The sequence below is a fragment of the Penicillium diatomitis genome (genome assembly GCF_028827545.1).
Source record: "Penicillium diatomitis strain IBT 30728 chromosome Unknown utg000015l_segment0_segment0, whole genome shotgun sequence".
Classification (NCBI taxonomy): domain Eukaryota; kingdom Fungi; phylum Ascomycota; class Eurotiomycetes; order Eurotiales; family Aspergillaceae; genus Penicillium; species Penicillium diatomitis.
In genome coordinates, this window is record NW_026623187.1 from 388,794 (window position 1) to 410,520 (window position 21,727).

Here is a 21,727-nt window from a genome sequence, read left to right on the forward strand (position 1 = left end):
TGATCGATCAACTCCGACCGAGAGCGCTGGAAATACGAGGCAGGCTTTCGCAAGTTCCAGAGATGATAGAAGCGCGTGTTCTAGACTATGATGTCAATGGCCATGCGCGTCTACCATGCCGCCTCAGTGTCATGTAAGCCGGAGCGTGCATACGCTTACCCATCTGGGTATCATCACAAATCATTCAAGGCTCACTTCAGTCGGGCATCACAGCCTTTTCTTTCCTCACCAGACCATAACTCCGGAGACAGGTGCCACATTCAGCGATGTCGCCGTCGGTCAACACCTCAATATGGACGAGGATAAGAAACCGAGCGCCACCATTCTCACTCACCCCGGCCAAAAGGGGCGGAGTCAAGGCTTGGCATCAAGGTGGGCGGGTTTCGACTGACTTGATTCCATCCCCTGCGGTTCTTACCGCATGCAGCATTCGAGTATTGGGGGTCGGTCATGGCAAAGAACCCTTAGGATCGACATGCTCCGTGCCTGCCTCTTCTGTCGAGACGCTTGGCGCTCTCCGCGCTTTCACGATCAGGGTCACGGCTGAGATTGATGGTATAGGCTTTTTGGATTAGTGCTGATTTCTCCAGAGCGGCATGGACGCAGTGGCTCAAAAGATGAACGAATGAATGGCGGCTGGCTTCGTCGATCTTAGTTCAGGGTCCTCTGAACAACAAATGGTCGACTGGTCGAGGTCTTACTGCGAAATGCTGTGCATCTCGGGCTCAAGTCCTTTGACGTCATTTCTCTTAATACGCCCGGAGGGAATGAGCATGACACGAAGAGTTGACGCTATAAAGAGTCCAGCAGAGACCATGCTGTATCTCCAAGGCAGTATCTTTTCATTTATCAGAACAATCTCCGCTTGATATACACAGAACGGTACTGTACCTCTGCCGCCACGACTCAGGATGAGGTCAACTCAATTCTTTCAATGCTGGATGATCCTGGCCAGTCTTATCTTCCCCAGCCAAGTCACTCTCGCTAAAGAGACCGAAGACAACTGCTCCGTCTTCGACTGGAATCACAAGCCCGCTACGTCAAATTCTCAGAGTCCGCGCCCAGTGAGCGCTGCGAAATACTGCCCGGCACGCTCAGACGAAAATTCTAAAGGCCAGAACTGTACCCTGACTGGCAATGGTACTATGAACTTTCTGTTCAGCGACAACACTACAGAACCCGAATACCATCCTTGGTTGGCCGATCTCATAGAGCGAACTTTGTCCACTGCAAATGTGGATATGCCCGCTCCCCATTTCAACCGCTCGGTCAATGCTACTATCGAGCAGACGAAAAGCCTGCAGCCTGGCCAGGCAGGGTTTATTGCTTTCGAGGCCGCGATGTTCTGCTACGAGGGCGCCCTACAAAAGTGCACGGGTAATATCAAGGACGGGAGCAGAGCCAGGATTTGTGCTCCGCTTTGGAGCAAGCGTGGTGATCACGTCGTTGTCACCGGTAATTATTCCGTGGTCACAATCGACAAAAACCAAGTTGAGAACTACCCTGATCCATACACGTCCACCTCCGGTGGCATTTGGAGCTCCAAGATACGTGGAGATGTCCTGGCTATCGGGTTGGCTGTGTCTTTGTTGGCCGTGCTGGCTGTTTAAACCCGGGGTCTTGAATTGGGGGGGGGGGGTGGGGGTTGTTTCTCGTCCTATGACATGTTGTATGCATTGAAGAGTACTGATGATATTTGAGCTGCGCGGTCATATATGAAAGTTACGTTTGAGGTTGGTAGCAGTTCTACCTAGTACCTATCCACATTCGAGCCACCGGTAGCTACTGCTACTACTAGTCTGTTACTATTGTACCTGGAGATCCCATGGGGCCAGTGGTGCTCCACCCGATTTATGGTACCATGACGGCTGACGATGAATCTGAAGCTTGTTTCGAGACTGAATCCACCGGATCCGCCTACCTACTTCGCCAGTGGAGTAACTGCTATAGTCAATCCGTCCAGTACCGTCGCAATGCTTCATGTTCTACGCTCCCCGTAATTGACAGGGACGCCGGAGGTTATGGGCGTTGGCAAAGCCGAGCAAGTCACCTCGTTTTGGCACGTCCAGACCGCCACGAACAGCGAATTAGAAGAGGAACATCCTGCCAGGACGACGGGTAACGGGACGAACGGCGGTTTCGAGGGTAGTCACGTGATAACCCCCCTTGATTGGGACTCAACACCGCCCCACCAATCAATCAGACAGCCAGAATTCTGCCGGAAGTGAGATCCTGGCTCCAATGTAGCGTCGCTTCGTTCTGCAACTAGCACACAGTACCTGAGTACACACTAATATACGCAGTACACACTATAAGGTACACAATCATTCATGACCAACTATGAGCTCTATACCTGCTTGCCCCCCGGAGCTAGGTTCATCTTTTCCATGGACAGAAAATGCGAGTAAGAAGGTGCTCACTAGATTACCTCTCTTATGCACCCGATTTGCTAGTTCGTCTCATTGGGCCTCAACGAATAGAGACCTGAAGAGGTCGGCCCCTACTCCACGCACGGGGGAGTTCGTTAGTGCTTTTTCTTGTTGGAGTTGTTCCCTAGAGTGGTTGCCAAGTAAACGACCTGTTACGACCCTGGGAAGTGTGTAACGATGATTTCATCCGCGCAATATGTCATGGTCGCTTCCAAAGGATAATCATCTCAACGGACGTAAATGAGAGGAATCCCCATCACGGATTGTATCGATTATTTCCCTCTTTGAGTAGGCAACCCCTTGTACTGCCTATTGCGATCGTAGATGCGTGACATTGTCGAGGCCAAGTGCTGTTAGGCATAAGCATGGACCGTTTTATCTCGCTCCATCTATGTTGGATGTCTAGCATGTGATTCTGCCACTATCTAGCTCCGGCAGAACCCCGTACATATTACATAATACATGAACGGATCAATTTACCTTCCTACTCTTCCCTCATTCAGGTTGTCTGTGTTGCAGCCCTTTCCATACCAATGATCTGGTTAGATAATATGACATCTACCCGATTGGGCTCGGCATTTTTGCTGGCATGGGTCCGTGAACGGGTGTTGCCCGAATAAATGCGCTGAAACTATGGACATGCCCTTCAACTGCTCCCAAATGTATGTGGAAGTGCACGTTCCTCCTGGACTATGATGTCGATGATGTCGTCCGTGTCTGCCACTCGGTCACACCGCTGAGTGCCATGGAAATCGGAGCGTTCACACGGTGGTTTATCTGGGCAATTACGTCTTTCGTCGCACTCGACCTGTGCACCACCATTCTCCCATCGCTCGACATGAGCCCTGAAACAGATGCCACAGTGAGCCATGTCAACACCAGCCGTAACCTCGACATGTTCGACATGATTGAGAATAAGAAACCGAGCGGTAGTTCGAGGGGCCGGGGGCCAAGACTTGGCGCCAAGCTTACAACCCCCCCTGACTGATCCGATTCGATCTCCTGTGGTTCTCTCAATATGCAGCCTCCGAGTAGTTTTGGGGGCCGTTTGTGGCAAGCAACCACTCAAAATGCCACGCTTCACACATGACTCCCCTGTTGAGACGCTTGGCGCTGTCCACCGCGCTGGATCAGGTCAGGTCAGGGTTCGGAGTCTGTGGACATATCAAAAGCTCTCAGAGGCTGAGGCACATGGTACGGAACTCCTGGGGCACTGTGATGTGGCGGTCTCCATAGCGGTGCGAGTGCAGGGGCCCAAAGACTGACAAGTGGACGATGGCTTCGTTCGTGGATCTTGGTTCAGGGTCCCCGGACAGATTGGCCAGCTAGCTAATGTCTTTTACTGCGACATGCTGGTCATCTGCCCCAGCGCACTCTTGGCGAACCTCCTGTTTGACGTCACATTTCTCAGTATGCTCCGAAACCCGATGAACTGGACTGTAATAAGCAGAGCATAAAGCAGATACGATATAAAATCCCGACAGGTGTCAGACTGTATCCCCAAAGCTGATTGACTTCTTTCCTCGAAGCAAACTCCGCTCGACACACCCAGAAAGGCACCGTACCTCTGCTACTGCCAGTCAAGATGAAGTTGACACAACCTTTCAACTGCTGGATGATTCTGGCTACTCTCCTCTCATGTGGTCAAAGCACTTTCGCTGAATACACCGAAGATCCATCAAAACAAGAGGGATGTACCATCTTCGACTGGAACCACGAACCAGCTATGATGAGCGCTCAAAACCTCTCTCGAATTGGCGCAGCACATTATTGCCCTTTACACTCAAACGAAACTTTCCAAGGCGCGAACTGTACCATAACCGCCTACGGCGACCAGATGTTCACGCTCAGCGACAACGTGACTTCTACGTACCGTGCGAGCTGGGCTAACCTCGTGGAGCGAACTCTCTCTGCCGAGAATGTGACCATGCCCGCTCCGCATTTCAACGACACGATCATCGCCACTGTCGAGCAGACGCGTATCCTGCAGCCTGGCCAGGCGGGATATATTGCTTTCAGCGCCGCGACGTTTTGCTATGAAGGGGCTCTCCGAAATTGTACAGGGAAGGTCAAGGAGGGTACCATTGGAAGATTTTGTGCTCCGATTTGGAGCCAGCGTCGCGATCATACCGTTGTGTCTGGGAACTACTCCGTGGTCACTATTGATAAAGACCAAGTCTCGTCCTACCCTGATCCGTTCAAAAGCCAGTCTCGGTCTGGTGGTGTTTGGAGCTCGGAGATACGGGGTGATATGTTGGCGACTGGGTTGGCCGTGTCTTTGTTTGCAGTTTTGCTTGTCTAGGACTTCAGACCGGGAGAGGTGAAGCTCTCCTTTTCATTAGACCCTGTCTCAATCAAGATGCACTGTTGGATGTATGACCCAGACAATTACCAATGAAAGTCATGTGCGGCGGTACTTCATCCGATCTTCCGTGGGCGGCTGATGGATACATAGCTTAATCTGAAACTTTACCATCGGGATCCGCACCGTTATAAACATGTGTGGAGAGCTCCAGGCAGTCTTGCACTTTGGAGCCATCATGTTCCTTTTTCATACTTACGAGCCTACCTCAGCATGCTTCAACTACCTCTATATACCTATCTTACCTAGAAACGGGAGTAGTAGACCATGGAAATCTTGAATTATGACTCAGTGTCGGGTCGTGTCGGGTCGGATCGGCCCCGAAGCGATTGATCGGATCAGTGTTTTTTGCATACTTGACGATGGGCACCCAAAGTGAAAGACTCGAGACGTTTCAGATCCGATATCAAAGGCCTAAACCGTACAAATGGGCAGCTCACTGCTCCCGAGCATTCAAGTCAAACACGATCTTCCTAGGTCATGGTTCGAACTCGCACAAGATCAGTCATAAAATGTACCTCAGAGGATATAAGGTGAGGTGTTCGGCTCCAAGCGGGGCGGATCGCCCTGCTGGGGGGTTCTACATAAACACAACGGACGGGCATGACCGTGCTCCCGCTACCAAATGCGGAGAAAGCCCGCCTAAAGTGATCCCGTGACGGGAAGCTTCAGCAGCCAGCAGTACTTTACTGGTGAGTTAGCAGCTCGATGTCTTGCTGATTTGGTATTAGATGGGATTTGGATGTGTGTGAGTCACCGAGTTTGTTCAAGCTTCAACTACGCCAAGGGGTCCCGATTATAAAGTGCGCAACGCCTGGCGCCTTGGAGCAGGCTTACATCCATCCGTCGCACCTTGAGCTCAGTGTGTATATACCGTTTGAAGGGCTATACACTCTACGTCTAGAATAGCCTCACACTTTCTGTCTGAAGATTAGAATCTCACGAAAAGAATTCGAACTACAGTCGCTATGTTTACGGCGGAAAAACACTACCTTCAGAGATACCCAGATTCCAATGGCTACTTTGGTCAATTCGGCGGTAACCACTATCCAGCCGAGCTCCGCCCAGCGCTGGAAGAGTTAGCCGGGAGTTACGAGAAATTACACTCGACGCAAGAATTCCAACATGTTCTCACCAGGGCCCGAATCGGTCTCCAAGGCCGGCCCACCCCAATCCACTGCCTCGAGAACATCTCCAAGGAGATTGGCGGGGCCCAAATCTTCGTGAAGCGAGAAGATCTGAATCATACCGGGGCACACAAGATCAATCACTGTGTTGGATTCGCCCTGCTGGCCAAGAAGATGGGCAAGAAGAGACTTATTGCTGAGACGGGGGCCGGACAGCACGGGGTTGCTCTGGCCACCGCGGCAGCGTTCTTCAACCTCGAGTGTGAGATTCATATGGGCGAGGTGGATATTGCGAAGCAGAGCTCGAATGTTGGGCGGATGCGATTACTCGGCGCGCGGGTGGTGGCTGCAAATCAAGGCCAGTCTGCTTTGAAAGAAGCGAGTGATTCTGCCTTTCACGCATACGTACAGCAGCATGAGATTGCGCTGTATGCGATCGGGTCAGCTATCGGCCCACATCCGTTTCCGATGATCGTTCGCGATTTTCAAAGTGTCGTGGGCCAGGAAGCACGGAAGCAATTCTTGGACATGGCACAGGATGAAGATCGTCTGCCGGAGCACGTGGTCGCGTGTGTGGCTGGAGGATCGAATGCCATGGGGATGTTCTCGGGCTTTGTCGACGATGCCGAGGTGACTCTGCACGCGGTGGAACCGTGCGGTGTATCTGAACGGCTGGGTGAACATGCGGCGACTCTTTCGTACGGGAGACCCGGCACATTGCATGGTGCTCGGTCTGTGGTACTGCAGAGAGAGGACGATACACCTGCGCAGGTTTCCTCGATCGCGTCCGGACTCGCATACCCCGGCGTTGGTCCAGAAATGGCAATGCTTCACGAGACGGGACGTATATCGGTTGCCGCGGTGTCGAACGAAGAGGCCGTTGAGGCATTCTATAGAACGACTCGATCCGAGGGTATTATCCCGGCGTTGGAAAGTGCACATGCCCTGGCGTTTGCCTTTCAATTGGCAGCTCGGCGTCCCTCCTCTGAGAGGATCCTGGTGAACCTGTCTGGCCGTGGAGATAAGGACGTCGACTTCATCCTTGAGAACTATGGCGTAAAGGCTCCGGCGACAGATGCGAGCGCTGTTGGAAAGAGTTTGAATGAGGAGACTACTAACCACCTTTCCCCTTAAATGCTGGTCACAGTACAATTGAAGCTGGAACGCCCTATTTCAATCGCCCAGGGCATATACCCGGCCTCTTTACTTTTCGCTTTTTCAACAATAAGACTGTACCTGTGTGAAGGTTCCGGCACCGAGAAACACTTGCCTGTTTCCCGACAGCCAGGGCACCGTTTAGATTAGGGTGGTCAAAGGATCTCACGGCGAGGAATTCGATTTGCACAGAACGTAACACTAATGTCGTCAGTAGAGGTCTGATGTAACAGATCCGATAAAGCCTTGGCCATCATATGAACCATGGTGTGTTTGCCATACAAATCAAATGATAGCTTGGGAAAGGCCTCGATTTACTCCTGGCGTCTCACCAGGCCTCGGGATCTTTTGCCGGGGTCTTCTGACTCGTCTGCAGACTTCCACCTGTCTTTGTTCCGTTCCCTGCATGTACAGCACGTGTTTGGAAAGAAGGATCTGATAGCGGGAATGAGAATGTGGCATCATGGTATGTGCATCGGGTCAGATGAGGACTTCCAGAGACGGAATGTCGAGAGCACTGGAGTACCGTCGTCAATCTACCTAACTTACTGAGTTTGCCTTAGGTACGGTAGTTACGAGTCACGACTCCTGCAGCGAGCCATGCACGGACACACAGACCCCCGTCCACCACGAGCATACGAGGCCACGTGACCGTGCCGAGATGCCGAGCCCAGCTGGGTCCGATGCGCAGTCCCCAACCGAGTCCACTTGCCACTACAAAGAGGCATTGGGGTGTCGCGCTAGACCGCCGGGCTTTCCAACTGACCTCCACCACCTGCCCAAAACAGTGCAACCGACCGGTTCAGGCCGTGTTGGCGGCCATGACTCAACTGGCCCACAACTAACTACTCAATTGGAGGGGGGACCTCGGAGATAATCGTGAGTCCGTGACGATGTCAAGCTTTTTCGGATGCCGCCTATGAAAGAGCAGTGTGCAGTTGTGCACAAAACTCAGTCCGGGCAGCAGGGGAGCGGAGCGAGTGGAGCGCAAAGTCTCCAGTGCGATTCTCGATCCATTCTTGACAGCAAGCAACCCGGACTTAACGCTCCACGTAATGGCTAATCACCGCGCTTTGATCATGGAAAAAACAGAGAGCTTCCCTTCCTGTCCGTGGCTTTCGGCACCTCTCAGACCGCAACGGAATGAGCCGAATGATGGTAGGGTGGTATAAGTTCTAGACGCGCTGCACTCGGGCTGCCCGGTTTTTGGATTTGATTGCCGTTGAGGAGTCTGAAAGTGTTGGAATCATTGGCACATTGGCTTGTTTCTGCCACTACCTTCAGTAAACTGGTCGTCGAGGTTGACAAACCATCGATCGCTTTCTTCTCTCACGCTCCATGACTACTAAGGGTATCAAACTATTTCAATAGTACTTGACGCGATCGTTCGTTCCATCCGTCCAAGATCACACGATCCGTAGAAGGGACTCGGGTTGGTGGTATACGCAACGATGACAGCAGAGGTCGGCTCGGACCGCCGCTCTTCAACACCGCACGCGACCTCAACTTCAACCTCGGATGAAACCAGTTCCACCACCAGTGACCACGCATCACGAGGACCCTCATCATCAGAACGACGATCAGCCTCCAGGAGGTCCTCTCGGTCACAAAGCCAACGTCCAGAGGCAACCCGGGTGCATTCGGCCGCTTATCTCGATGATCATGCACTTTATCACAGTCACGAAGACAGCGATCATCGGGAGGAGGCGGCAAACGATGAGGAGGAAGATGGCTCTTCCTTGGACGCGACCAAGATCGAGACGGTGGAGGAAGTAAGAGGTGGGATTGTGAATGAGCGCGATGTCGATCTAGAGAAAAGTCAGGCGCCGGTAGAGGATCTGGAACAATCAAGGACACTCCGGTCGACCAAGTCACGTCATGGGGGGAAACTGGTGAGTACTGGATCTTCGAGAAGGGGTTGACTTTCGGTTACTCGCACTCTCTCTCTCTCTCTCTCTCTCTCTCTCTCTCTCTCTCTCTCTCTCTCTCTCTCTCTCTCTCTCCATTTCCTTCATGAACCACGAAACTAATACTCTCAAAAGGTAACATGGGATGGCCCAGATGACCCCGAAAACCCCAAGAATTGGCCAACGGGGAAGAAGTGGGCTGCGACGCTCACAGTGTCCATGTTCACTTTCATCTCGCCCGTCTCGTCTTCCATGGTCGCTCCAGCCTTGTCCACTATTGCCAGCCAATTCAATGTCACCGATCAGATCATTTCGCAGCTCATGCTTTCCATCTTCATCCTGGCCTACGCGGTGGGGCCTCTGATTCTGGGACCCTTGTCGGAGATCTATGGGCGCGCAATCGTCCTACAGCTGGCCAATGCCTTCTTCCTCGTGTTCAATGTCGGTTGCGCCGTCTCGCAGAACAAGACCCAACTGATTGTGTGTCGGTTCTTCTCCGGCCTGGGCGGCAGTGCCCCCCTTGGCCATAGGTGGTGGTGTGCTCTCCGATTGCTTCAGACCGGAAGAGCGAGGGAAAAGCGTTGCCGTTTATAGCCTTGCTCCGCTTCTGGGGCCTGCACTGGGCCCCGTGGCAGGAGGCTTCATCGCAGAAAACACATCCTGGCGGTGGGTGTTTTACTCTGTATCTATCGCGGACGCCCTGGTTCAATTCATGGGTCTCTTCCTGCTCCGCGAGACCTACGGGCCTCGCATTCTGCGCGACCGCGCCAAGCGGATCCGCAAAGAAACCGGCGACCCCAGCTGGAAAACGGAAGCAGAGATGCAGAAGAAGACTCTCACCGAAGTCCTGAGCGGGTCTCTTGTTCGACCCTTTCGTCTTCTCCTCACTCAATCGATCGTCCAGGTCGTCGCCTGCTACATGGCCTATATTTACGGACTGATGTATCTCGTGCTCTCCACTTTCCCCGTCCTCTGGACCAGCAAAGCATACTACAACGAATCCATCGGTATCGGCGGACTCAACTATATCTCCTTGGGCCTGGGCTTCTTCCTCGGCTCGCAGATCTGCGCCCCGCTCAACGACCGCATCTACCGCCGTCTCAAGGCCACAAACAACGGCGTCGGACGACCCGAGTTCCGCGTGCCTCTCATGGGCATCGGCGCCTTCCTCGTCCCCGTAGGACTCTTCATCTACGGCTGGACCGCCCAAACGCATTGCCACTGGATAGCGCCCAACATCGGCACCGTGCTCTTTGCCGCGGGAACAATCATCTCGTTCCAGTGTATGCAGACGTACATGGTGGATGCGTACACGCGGTACGCGGCGAGTGCGTTGGCAGCGTCCTCGTCGCTGCGCTCGCTCGCCGGGTTCGGGTTCCCTTTGTTTGCGCCTTATATGTATAACAAGTTACACTATGGGTGGGGAAATAGTCTGTTGGCGTTTATCTCGATTGCGATTGGGCTTCCGGCGCCGATCTTCCTATGGAAATTCGGCGAGATTTTGAGAAAGAGGAGCACGTATGCTGCTGGTTGAATGGGTCACCCGAGATTAGTTTTGGAAGGGTTTTTCTGATGTGGCTTCGTGCTCGAATCCAAGAGTTGATCTCTCAAAAAGAAATAAAAAGAGAGTCATTGAAGCGCTCAGCATTTTCTATACTCAAGTAATTATGACAACACCGGGAAACTTCTCCTCAACACCCCCGCTAGGTATCTAATTCGTAATCCCACTCTCCACGTGGCCGTGCTTCTTAGAATCATAGAATTAGTATTTGCCAGACTCAAAACTTTCTCTCGAAAAGTGCGAGGAGCACCGGAGGCGTGTCTCACCTGAGTACGGGTATACTTCACACCCAGATTGATCCCAGCAGGAACACTATACGGCACCGGGCTGGTATAGTTATAAGTAGGCTTCAGCCCCTTATAAGTCTTCTTGACCGCATGCAGGATCCCATGTCCAGCCGAGCAGCGTTCCTCCGTCGTAGGCACGGGCCACTCTGCCACAAAGTGCGTGTGCGACCCATCGGACAGCGGACCGGGCGACGTCTGATTGAAGTAATCGTTGGCATCGATCGTCTGGATGTCCACCTCCCAGTTGACGTAGCCCGTCTTGTCGGCGACAAGCTTGAATAAGTTGGCGCCGCAATCCCAGCGGCCCAGGGACGGCAGCCCCCAGTTTGCGCTCAGCGAGGCGATGACCGAGTAATGCGTGTAAAAGGTGTCATCCTGGGTGCCCTTGAGGTGTTTGGGGACGGCGCCGCCTAGCAGGATCGAGTACACGCGGTTGGACTGCTTGTAGGACGCGGTTTCGTCAAAGGTGAGCAGGATGAGGGTGTCTTTGGTGAAGTAGTCGTTTCTCAGGAGCGGAGTCATGAAGTTGTGTAGGAAGTTTCCGGCGACTTGGACGTTGGTGTCGTGGGCGTCGTTGGTCATGTTGGGGGTGATGAACATGTGTTGGGGCAGACGGTGGTGCTCGATGTCCTCGTAGAAGGTGGTGAAGTTCTTGATTTGGCGCGGGCGGACGGCGTCGTTGGTGACCGAGTCGAAGAGGACGAGGGGGTTATGTTTGCGCACGTAGCTGTTGGGGCCGGAGGCAGGGTACCGGAAGCCTTGGTAGCCTGATCGGGGAGAGGAGAAGAGATGGGTGTTAGTTGATTCAGCCCATTGAGACGACTGGCTCGGTCATGGGGGAGCCCTGGGCAGGTGGGTGGTGGGCATGACATACCGGCGTAGGGCATGTCCTCCTGGTACTCGCCCCAAGAAATGCGCTTGGTATCGAAGAGGTCGGCAATGGTGGACACATTTGCGGGGACCTGGTGCCAGGCATCGTTATCCATGCCAAAGTCATCACCGGCAGCAGAAGCGCAGTAGTTGGGCTCCGAAGGGTGGGTGACGGCGTAGTAGTTGGTAAGAAGAATACCTTCCTTGGCCAGAGCTTGAAAGTTGGCATCCGCCGCCGTGGTATCAAAGTCCTATGGGTGATAGTCAGTGGGGGAAGACTCAATATTTTTTGCGCGTAGTTACCACTCACGGTGTTCTCAATCCAGATGTTGACGAGCCGGTTGAATGCGGCACCCTTGACATTGGAGACCGGCGAAAAAGGGAGCACCGACTCACGAGCGGCCTCGATCTCAGCTGCAGTAGAATACTGGACAGATGAGGTGTCGGCGGCAGCAAGAGCCAGGCAGCTGGCAAAGGCAAACAGACTCTGCTTGGTGAACATGATAGATAACAAGGCCCTCTTTTCGGTTCTGGACATCTGTTGACCTGCCGGTTCGATGGCTGCACGAGTGGGAAGACTTTCTTTTCTTCTTCTTTTCGTTCGCCTGGCTGGATCATGCTGCCTTCTTATATCTCGAAAATGGTATCTGGCTGGCAATCCACGCGCAGGAATGAGGGTGCCACCCGCCAATCGTACCGGCCTGGAACGTCGTATCTATCTTCCCCTCTCCATCGCTTAGGGAGATGGATACGAGGGCGTCCGTCGCGGCCTTTGAGGGCCACTGACTCCGCCCAGACCGATGGAGATTCATCGTGGAAGCGAGGGACGTTGCATCGCAGATCAGCTTCACTGGTCAGCGGGCGCGATCGCGTCCAGTTCTTCAGGCACCATGCGGTCTTTGAAGGCGTGAGGCATGCTAGACTAGGAAGGGATTGGAAGGTCGAATCTCGCCGTTGACCATGACTGCGCAAAAGTTTCACTGGTGGGATGTTTGCGAGTGGATCTGCCGAAGGGCCGCAGTGGAGATGCAAATTGGCAGGGGTGCCTGGATGCACGTTGCGCCTCGTGCAGTGCTCAATGGCTGGATGATCGATAGGAAGATGATGGCCGAGATCTCCAACCGATGTATGCATGGGTAGTCGAAGCATGGAGAGGTCTGGATCCATACTCTGCTCGGAGGCTTGCTCAACGCATGTCGATGGTGGTTTCCATTTAGACACCACGACTGACATGACGAGCCACCTTCCACTGCGAGTCAGCTTTCTAAGCACACGCCAAGCATTCCGCCAAGCCATCCTCTTGATTGCGAGGGTGCTGCCCCGCCAGCTTCATCCGGAGGGCAAGAAAGGCAGATTGTAAAAGAATAACATAAGATCAGACATCTACAGAACTTTCCCTATCTCATTCTAGACCGAGCTACAATTCAGCCATTCCGAGACTCTGCGGTAACTCCGAGAATTACGAGGCCGCTATTCCTCGCATGGATTCCCCCGCAATGGACAGATTTCGAGAGAGATCACGTATGATAGTCGGGTCAAAAAACTTGCTCCTTGGGCTGAATCTCATACTGCTCTGCAGGTGGGAATTGTTGACTCTCTCCAATGAGTGTTAACTGTGTTGAGGATCCCGCCAAGCGAGTCGAAATTGGAACTCTCTGTGGACGTGATTCTGGAACCTTAGTAGGGTCGGGCGCAAGGCACGATCTTTCTTGGTCGGGAGAAACGCTCAAATATACTGTCTAGTAGATTCATTGGTAACTTGCACCTTGCGATGAGATACTCCAGAGATCTGGCGCATTTGATAGAGTTCCTGCACCGAATCTCGCAAATATGCCAACCCCATTGAGCACGGCTCGGTAACTACCACCTGGGAAAGCAAGGACAATGTCAGGTGAAAGACTCGGTCGCCGTTGTTGCGAAGGAAATATGGTGTGCATTGAAATAGTCATTTGCATTGATTGCGACTTTGATCAGCGGGGATTTTGAAATCGATCTGAAAGCAATCTATATACACAGGAACACAAAGAGAAGCCTACGCACTGGCGCAGTATACAGCTATTACCACAGGCTGTAGTTACAAAACTCAAGTTCTTCCATGTCAGAGGCTATAGGGCGGGAGGACTTCTGATAAGCTAAGAGTTACAGATAAATGTGAGTGAACGTGAGTACATGCTATCCCCAGACATGATGATCCCGTCGAGGCCTTTATTCCTCAGAGTTGACTCATGCTCAGCCTTGCACGGCGGTCTAGGATTCCAGGCTTGATTCATGTGGGCCGACAATAACCTCGAGTCAAGAACCTACGGGTGTCAACCACAAGAAATCTCGGTAGCCCTTCTCACTTGAAGGACCCTCGCGGACTTGTATAATTGAGTATTTCTGATTCATTTAAACCTACCATGGGTAGCCAGTTCACCACATTGCTTGATGCGCGCATGCAGTTCCATTTGGACATGGAGACCTTAGGAGCATCAGTTGCCAACACGTTGTGTGGTGCCCTTGCTTTGTTCTCGCATCGCGAACAGATTCCGTCGCTGGTACCCTGGCCACGGTCGGAACGTCCCGCGTGCAGACCTTGGAGGCTTGCTCTACCGAGGAGAGACTAAAGAGTAGAGACATCATCACCTTGACAAGTTTCCGGACCGAGACCAAGCAGCTTCCGATACTTCAACATCAGCACAAGTTGTACCATACGATAAACCACGATTGACCGAGGATGGAAGTGTACGAAAGGTCGCAGAATGTTCACTTAAAGAAAGCACGACGTTCTGGTTGATTCTGGCTGATGGAATGAAAGCTCGACTCCCAAGTCTCCCATGCATCGCACCTGAACGCCCCGAAACCCCACATAATTCTCCTCGTCTCCAATAACATCGACGGCGATTCTGCATTCGAACAGCTACATGGTGATCGAGTCGGAGCACGGGGCAAAATAGACTTCGGCTTACCCCACACCCGATAGGCATAGTGTGGCCCGTTTCTTATCAGCCCCGATCCTCCCTCGAAAGTTCCACTTGGCACACTCCATTCACTCCCAGAAGCTGGGAGACAGCCCTGCGACATTCCGTCGAACTGTCCTCCATGCGCGATGCCGCCCGAACGACAGCCGCGCACACAGCGGATTGTTCGCGTCCGCACAGGATGCTGGTCCTGTCGACGTCGTAAGAAGAAGTGCGACGAGACTCGGCCGATCTGTGCGGGCTGTCGACGGAACGATCTACAGTGCGAGTGGCCCTTGACCTCGAGCGAGAGGAGGATCTCAAGTGCAACCCACGATGCACAGGGACTTTTCTCCACAGATCGAAAATCGAGCCACGCTAGCTCGGGGGAAGACCTCGATGGCATGCAATTACCCGCGAGTCCGATGTCTGCGCGCCATTCATCGTGTTCGTCGAGCGCGGGGCTTTCCGCGGTCTTCGAGGAGCCGCTAGCACAAGCACAAGTGCCAGTGACAGTGCCTGTGCCCATCATCGAGGAGATTGTCGAGGATGTTCCGATCGCTTCGAGCGAGGCTGAAAATGCCATCGCTACCAGTCAGGCTATTGGCCACGTGCTTCCCAGAACCATGTCCATGTTACCAGGGTATGACCCCGAAAGCTATGGCCTGCTATCACACTATCTGTCGAACACAGCCGATGTCATGGCCAATGGGACAACACCCATCAATCCGTTCCTCGTACAGATTGTACCGCTAGCGTTCAGCAGCGACCTTCTGTTACAGCTCGTTATTGCTCAGAGTGCGGCTCATCGCGCCTTTCGACGAGGCGATGACTCTGACGCCGTCGCAAGTTCACACTACACAAAAGCTATTCAATTATTTCGACATGGAGTGAGCGACTTCATCGAGGGCAAAGAGTCCAATCCATTGATGTTGCTGGTGGGGGCATTGCTCATGTGCTTCACGGAGGTAAGCCCCTTACTCACAAGTCTGAAAATGTAGCCTGGCTGGCTGGCTTTCCGCTAAACAGCGACAATAGACTGCCAAGGGTGACATGACTGGCACGGTATTTGATCATCTATCCGCTGCCCATACATTACTCGTGAAGCTGTTGGAGCAGAGCGACACGGCCGTTCCGCGAGAACTCAAAGACTTTGTCATTGAATACTACGTCTACACTGCGACCGTCAGCATGATCTCCATCGATGCGCGTCTCAGCGGCCAACTTTTTCTGAACTTTGACCTCGAGCAACGCGCTCGTGATATTCTTCGCACTCAATATGTGGGCAACCTGTGTGGCTGCTGGCTGGAATTGCTTCTGCTCATACCATGTATATTTGACCTGGGCCGCCAATGGATGATGGACGACGCCCCATCTACTTTACCGACGGCTGATGAGATGGCCATGTTTGCCTCGGTTCAAGCCCAGATCCTGCGTTGGTCGCCATACTCATTTGTTGAGCCAGAAGTCTATTTAGCTGGCTTTGTGTTCCAACAAGCCATGCTCATCTACCTGTACACTTCATTGGGAGGCTACACCTACGCTCCCGATGGAATGTACAGAGGTCTCGTTCAGACGGCCGTCACAGAAGCCTTGTCCTACCTGGAGAAAATCTCACCGCAAGCGCGAATCAACTCGGGGCTATGTTGGCCTATTGCCGTCGTAGGTTCGTGCTTGGAGCACCCTGAGCAGCAAGACTCTATGCGGGCCCGATTAACCGCAATGGCAGAGCATTTTGGACTGGGCAATATGCAGCGGACCCAGCTTCTTCTCGAGGCCATGTGGGAGTTGAGCCCAGCAGACGCGGGGCCATGGAACATATGCCGGACAATGCAGGCCAAACAGATTTGGATCTCTTTTGCTTGATCTACAGGCCCTTGCAAAAGAATCCAACATCAATACTGGCTCTGCTAGCCTGGCGCGGAGTCAGGCAATTCTCATCTGACAGAATCTCGCCCGCGGTTCCTTTGCGTTGCCCTGCCGCGTGGATTTCTCTATCACAGATGACTGAATCCGGGTATTGAGACGAAGGTGCTACCCATGAGCAAGAGACCTCAGCTCAATGACCATCGAATCCCCTTCCTGCAGCAGCCATTCGCCGGGCCTCGTGGTGATTGCGCACGACCCTCTTAATCACCGTGAGAGTCGCAAAGTCAAAGAAAATTGCTCCTAACAGATGGTTCCATTGTTTGTACGAGGAGATCAGGACATTTTCGATAAGCGAAAAGTCTTTGATTTTCTCAATGATCACAAGCTGGCGAGTATGCACATGTCTATATCAAGCACCGCAACTCAAATACCATGCAGATGACGAGCAGATCATGGCATTGACCAGGGTACATGAACGACCGCGACGTATTTCGCTGTTCCACTCTGCACATACATAGGCAGACGTTACTCGCCCTCATCTCTCATTCCTCGAGGAAGGCGTCAAGGCAACAACCCAGCCAGAGACCACTGGAGCATCTGTTCGCGTGCACATCACTTCTCGCCAGAACTCGCAAAACATGGTGCACGTCGTGAGACTCGTGACATCACGCATCTGATACCCCTTCAAGGTATCTTGGACCAGCTGACAGAGATTAATCAGCCTGGTCTCCCTCCAAAATCTTCGAAAAATCCAAGCAACAGCTCCATCAGCAGTGCAAATGCCGGGGAGGCTTTCTTACGGCCAGGGTACTATCCTGTTTATCTAGCAGCCCATGGCGATCTGAAAATCCCCCAGAATTATCGCATCCCCGTAACACACGGCAGTGGACCTTGTTGGCAAGATCTATACGCAAAACAATCGGATCTGAAAATATATACGAATACATCACTTGTGTACCCCTTTGATTGAACTACTTAGGAACCCGAATCCCCTACTATGACAAACACACCGGCAAAACGAAAATGATCCTGTGATCTTAGGCCGGGATAGATCTCTTCCTCATCTCGCAAATATAGTCGGATGCACGCTAACCCCAAACAAATCCACGCTGGTCCCGTCCCATGGGCGCCCAGATACCACTCGCGACACGTGGGACCTCGGGCTTGACTTGGTCCTCTCCATCTGGGTTCACTACTATTTCCGACTGAGATTGTGGTGCCAGTCACGTGATCGACACCGCGGCATCGGATCGGGTCCAGCGCGGTCCGGGACCGCGATCGCGCGCGCGGGCTGCTCTGCAGTGCGTCAAGTGTGGTGAGCCCTCGGCCTGATTGGTCGGATGTGTTTCTTCGCTGCCTGGGTGCCTACGTCTACACTCTACTGCATTGCCAGGAGAGTAAATGCCAGCTACCAAGACGAGGACTCACATGCAAGATGAATTGGCGGTCAGGGTTTTGAGGTTGTTGTGTAGGACATACGGAGATATCTGCGCTTACGTCGATCTCGTCCGTTGAGCATCGAGTTTGGTTTTTCCCGTGGTGGCAGGTGTGATTTGAGAGATCATAGAGGGAATAGAATGGATGTTTGATGTGGAAAGTCTATTCTGTCATGTAGATTATGTTCATTTGAGACTTGGGTAACGTGATCAGATCTAGATAGGATTTGCAGTTCAAGAAGCGTTCTTGATGTGGTAGCTCTTCAACTTGACGAATCCGTCGAATCCTCGGGGTCCCAGGGTGCAGCCCAGACCCGACATCTTCCAGCCAGTCCAAGCGAGATCCTGGAAAGACAGTCGAGTTAGCTTTTTGTCTGCACAAGTCCGTAGTGTTTTCTGTGGTGAGAACATACCGGAGCTGGGTAGTCGCATCGGTTGATGAAGACCGTGCCCGCTTCAATCTGGTCAATGAGTTCCTCGCCACGGGCGATATCCTTGGTCCATACGCTCGCCGTGAGACCGTAGTCGCTGTCATTCATCAAAGAGATGGCCTCCTCGTCGCTGGCGACCTTCATGATGGGCATGACGGGGCCAAAAGTCTCCTCTTTCATTGTGAGCATGTCGTGGTTGACGTTGGTGAGGACCACGGGGGCGACAAAGTTGCCCTTTTGACTGGTTTGGGCGAGTGAAAAGGACTCGTTCTCGGGTGTAGCGTCGACGGCGCCCTTCTTCAGCGCATCGTCGACGTGAGATTGGATCTTTTCCTTGGCGAGCGCGGAAACGACGGGACCGGTGGTTGTGGTTTGATCCAAGGGATCTCCTAGCTTGTATCTGTACTCCCGGATATCAGAACTCAGATGCAACTGGAAATTGTGATCCTTCACAAACACTTACCCCTTGAGCTCTTCCTGGACGCAACGAACAAACTCATCGTAAACCTTCTCGTGCACATAGACACGCTCAACTGAGCAGCAGCTCTGTCCGGAGTTGAAGACCGCTCCATCGACCAAGTTCTCGGCAACATTCTTGACGTCCACGTCAGGACGAACATAGGCAGGGTCATTACCGCCCAGCTCCAAGTGCACAGGCTTGACTTGCTTTGCAGTTGCCTCCCTGAGACGGATACCGCCCGCGGTTGATCCGGTGAATGAAACAGAGTGAATCTCGGGAATCTGGACAATCTGATCCAGAACGTCCAGGCTACCAATCTGCAGGACCTGCAGAACATCCTGGGGCAGACCAGCCTCTGTGAATGCTTCAGCGAGCCCTTGACCGAAGATGGGTACTTGGGGAGAGGGACGCAAGAGGACGGTGTTGCCCGCTAGCAGCGCGGGGACGAGGGCATTCACGGTGGTGAGGTAGGGGTACTAGACATTCAAAGAATATCATTAGTAAGGTGTGCTCCGGGATTCTCCCATGAGAGCTTCTAGAACTCCATGAATCTCACATTCCAAGCAGAAGCAACAAGAACCGTCCCAACAGGCACCTGCTTCACCATACGCCTGAAGCCCTCTTGGGGCTCACCAGGCAGATCAGCCAAGCTCTGCTTGGCAATCTTGATCATGTGTTCCGCGCGAAGAGCGGCCGTCTTGATTTCTCCCGCACAATAACGAACGGGACGGCCCATCTGGATGGTCAATTCCTTGGCCAAATCATCGATCCGAGAGTCGATGATTTCCAGTGCACGCTTAACAATAGCAATGCGGTCCTCTAGGCTCACGGTGCGCCATGACTGGAATGCTCGCCTGGAGGCGGTGGCGAGCTTGCGAGCTTCCTCGACCGAAGTTCCAGGTTGGTCGAAGATGATCTCGTGGGTTGCAGGGTTGACTGTCTTGATCTGGTTGGACATTGTGCTGGTCTGATTCGAATTCAAGATGCTGAATCGGAAACAGATGTCAAAGATGCAGAAGCTTGTGAAACTGCGAGAGGTACAGAAACTTGAAGAGGGACAGGACGGAATTTATGCGGTCCCGCCGCTTATCGCGGTCCTTGTCTGGCTTTCCGCCCCGCCTATCGCCACTTGTCCGCCGAGCGCTTAAACGTGAGGGGATGATGAATGGGCGCTTTACCGACTCCTATTCTAGTCGACATACTGAGACAGTATTGAAATTTGATGATAAAAATGTGGTTTGCAATCACTCTTGATGTATCATAATGGATGTACAATGGGGTTTCAACCAAATACTGTTTATGATGTGGCCTCGGCAATAAACTTGACAATCTCAGTAGCCAAGAACTCTCCATCATGGGCCTTGCCTGCACGAGAAAATCCGTCCTGAAATAGCTCGTCGTTGAAGACACCACTCTGATGCCGGGCTTGCAACACCTGAGACATGATGAACTCGGTGAATTCGGGATGTGCCTGCACACTCCAGATTCGCTTGGGCATGTAGAGGCCTTGAATGGCGCATCGCGGACTGGATCCGAGATTGACACAGCCTTTGGGCACCTCGTGCACTACATCCCGATGCATTTGTTGGAGGTACTGTACAATGTCAGTGTCTCGACAGCTCCGATTCAAGTTGATATGTGTGCAACTCACCAGCTTGTCCTTACCAAAAATCCGCTGCCCAGTCTCGGTGAGATTGATTTCGTCAACGGAAATTTCCCAACCATGATCCCCACGGCCAACGCGAGCACCCAGGGCCCGAGCGATAATCTGGTGCCCGAAACAAATGCCCACGACAGGCTTCTTGTGGTCCTCGAGAAGGCCTCGAACATACTCTGTTAGACTCACAATCCAGGGGTCGTCTTTGAAAGAATCATGTTCTACATCGAGGTGATTAGTTCTCCCTTTCCACCTAAGGTACCACCAGTTCCCAAGAATGCAGATCACCAACTTACTGCTGCCAGAGAGAAGGAACGCATCGTATTTGTTTGGATCAGGATACACAGGATTATCCACGACATGCCACTTGCTGATTTCCGCAAACTCCACCCCTGAATCTGGGGACGCCGCTAGACCTTTCAGCAGCAAGCGCTCGAAAATCTCTCCATAGCCGCCGAGCCGTTCGGTCACGGGAGCAATAGGTGTGTCGCATTCCAACACTGCGATGCGAAGTGAGCGAGTCATCATTGCGCGTGAACTGTGAAACGCTCTCGAAATGTGGTATATCTGAATCTGGAGAGGTTGGAAACGTATTCTTGATATTGAGTATGCCGGTGATACTGTGAGCCACCAAAGATGCGATTATATGGGGGTTAATCGTCCACCTCCAGTTCCCCCGCGAGTAATCTTCATGACCCGAACAGCGCGCTTGGCCCCACTACGCGCGGTCCGCCGACCTAATGCCGAAGGGACGGGACCGGTTAGTTCAGCACGCTATCGTGCTATCGTGCGGCTGTCGCAAAGTGGGTTCGTGATAAGCAGCGTCCTGAACTATGAGATACAATAATGAGCATCAACACCGGACCCCTTTGCAAAGCCAACGTTTCATATCGCTTGTTTTTCACGTGACCGGTCTTTCGATCGCAAGTTTGAAAGGTCGAAAATCTCTATCTCTTCCAACATTGTCGCCACCAAGCACATCTCAGATGGTCGTACCGTCTGCCGACTCTCGACGGTCGACCCCACGCAAAAGTACCTGGGATTCTAGAACATGACGTCATCCACTTATTGCCCGCTCGTGGCCATTCAGCCTAAGATGTGGCTGAAATTAGACAGTCCATGAGCGAGATGGCAAACGTCAAATACTAAAAGCACTCTATGCTTCAAAGTTGCCATGCATTCAAATTCAAAGTTGCCATGCATTCGACGTATGTGTTCCAGTTATACCTTGCCTCAA

General features: G+C 52.7%; 9 protein-coding genes across 9 annotated transcripts; 6 read left to right on the top strand and 3 right to left on the bottom strand.

The window, feature by feature from the left end:
* Positions 1-911: 911 nt before the first annotated feature.
* Positions 912-1,610, top strand: N7539_008960 (uncharacterized protein; the record flags this gene model as incomplete). The annotated part of the gene is made up of 1 exon (XM_056938555.1): positions 912-1,610. The coding sequence occupies one exon, from the start codon at positions 912-914 to the stop codon at positions 1,608-1,610; it is 699 nt and encodes a 232-aa protein (XP_056785932.1).
* A 1,483-nt stretch (positions 1,611-3,093) lies between these two features.
* N7539_008961 (uncharacterized protein) lies at positions 3,094-3,417 on the top strand (the record flags this gene model as incomplete). The annotated part of the gene is made up of 1 exon (XM_056938556.1): positions 3,094-3,417. One exon carries the CDS (start codon positions 3,094-3,096, stop codon positions 3,415-3,417), a length of 324 nt encoding a protein of 107 aa, XP_056785933.1.
* Positions 3,418-4,014: 597 nt separating this feature from the next.
* On the top strand, positions 4,015-4,731 carry N7539_008962 (uncharacterized protein; the record flags this gene model as incomplete). The annotated part of the gene is made up of 1 exon (XM_056938557.1): positions 4,015-4,731. One exon carries the CDS (start codon positions 4,015-4,017, stop codon positions 4,729-4,731), a length of 717 nt encoding a protein of 238 aa, XP_056785934.1.
* Positions 4,732-5,759: 1,028 nt separating this feature from the next.
* N7539_008963 (tryptophan synthase subunit beta) lies at positions 5,760-7,052 on the top strand (the record flags this gene model as incomplete). Its single annotated transcript, XM_056938558.1, has 1 exon — positions 5,760-7,052. The coding sequence occupies one exon, from the start codon at positions 5,760-5,762 to the stop codon at positions 7,050-7,052; it is 1,293 nt and encodes a 430-aa protein (XP_056785935.1).
* Positions 7,053-8,524: 1,472 nt separating this feature from the next.
* On the top strand, positions 8,525-10,514 carry N7539_008964 (MFS transporter; the record flags this gene model as incomplete). Its single annotated transcript, XM_056938559.1, has 3 exons — positions 8,525-8,965; positions 9,116-9,516; positions 9,575-10,514. 3 exons carry the CDS (start codon positions 8,525-8,527, stop codon positions 10,512-10,514), a joined length of 1,782 nt encoding a protein of 593 aa, XP_056785936.1.
* A 177-nt stretch (positions 10,515-10,691) lies between these two features.
* On the bottom strand, positions 10,692-12,865 carry N7539_008965 (putative acid phosphatase; the record flags this gene model as incomplete). Its single annotated transcript, XM_056938560.1, has 5 exons — positions 10,692-10,727; positions 10,808-11,595; positions 11,703-11,949; positions 12,009-12,228; positions 12,396-12,865. The coding sequence occupies 5 exons, from the start codon at positions 12,863-12,865 to the stop codon at positions 10,692-10,694; spliced, it is 1,761 nt and encodes a 586-aa protein (XP_056785937.1).
* A 1,921-nt stretch (positions 12,866-14,786) lies between these two features.
* Positions 14,787-16,503, top strand: N7539_008966 (Zn(II)2Cys6 transcription factor; the record flags this gene model as incomplete). Its single annotated transcript, XM_056938561.1, has 2 exons — positions 14,787-15,605; positions 15,676-16,503. 2 exons carry the CDS (start codon positions 14,787-14,789, stop codon positions 16,501-16,503), a joined length of 1,647 nt encoding a protein of 548 aa, XP_056785938.1.
* A 1,673-nt stretch (positions 16,504-18,176) lies between these two features.
* On the bottom strand, positions 18,177-19,791 carry N7539_008967 (aldehyde dehydrogenase family protein; the record flags this gene model as incomplete). The annotated part of the gene is made up of 4 exons (XM_056938562.1): positions 18,177-18,287; positions 18,356-18,773; positions 18,837-19,309; positions 19,390-19,791. 4 exons carry the CDS (start codon positions 19,789-19,791, stop codon positions 18,177-18,179), a joined length of 1,404 nt encoding a protein of 467 aa, XP_056785939.1.
* Positions 19,792-20,130: 339 nt separating this feature from the next.
* N7539_008968 (type 1 glutamine amidotransferase) lies at positions 20,131-21,018 on the bottom strand (the record flags this gene model as incomplete). The annotated part of the gene is made up of 3 exons (XM_056938563.1): positions 20,131-20,427; positions 20,485-20,711; positions 20,787-21,018. The coding sequence occupies 3 exons, from the start codon at positions 21,016-21,018 to the stop codon at positions 20,131-20,133; spliced, it is 756 nt and encodes a 251-aa protein (XP_056785940.1).
* Positions 21,019-21,727: the final 709 nt, after the last annotated feature.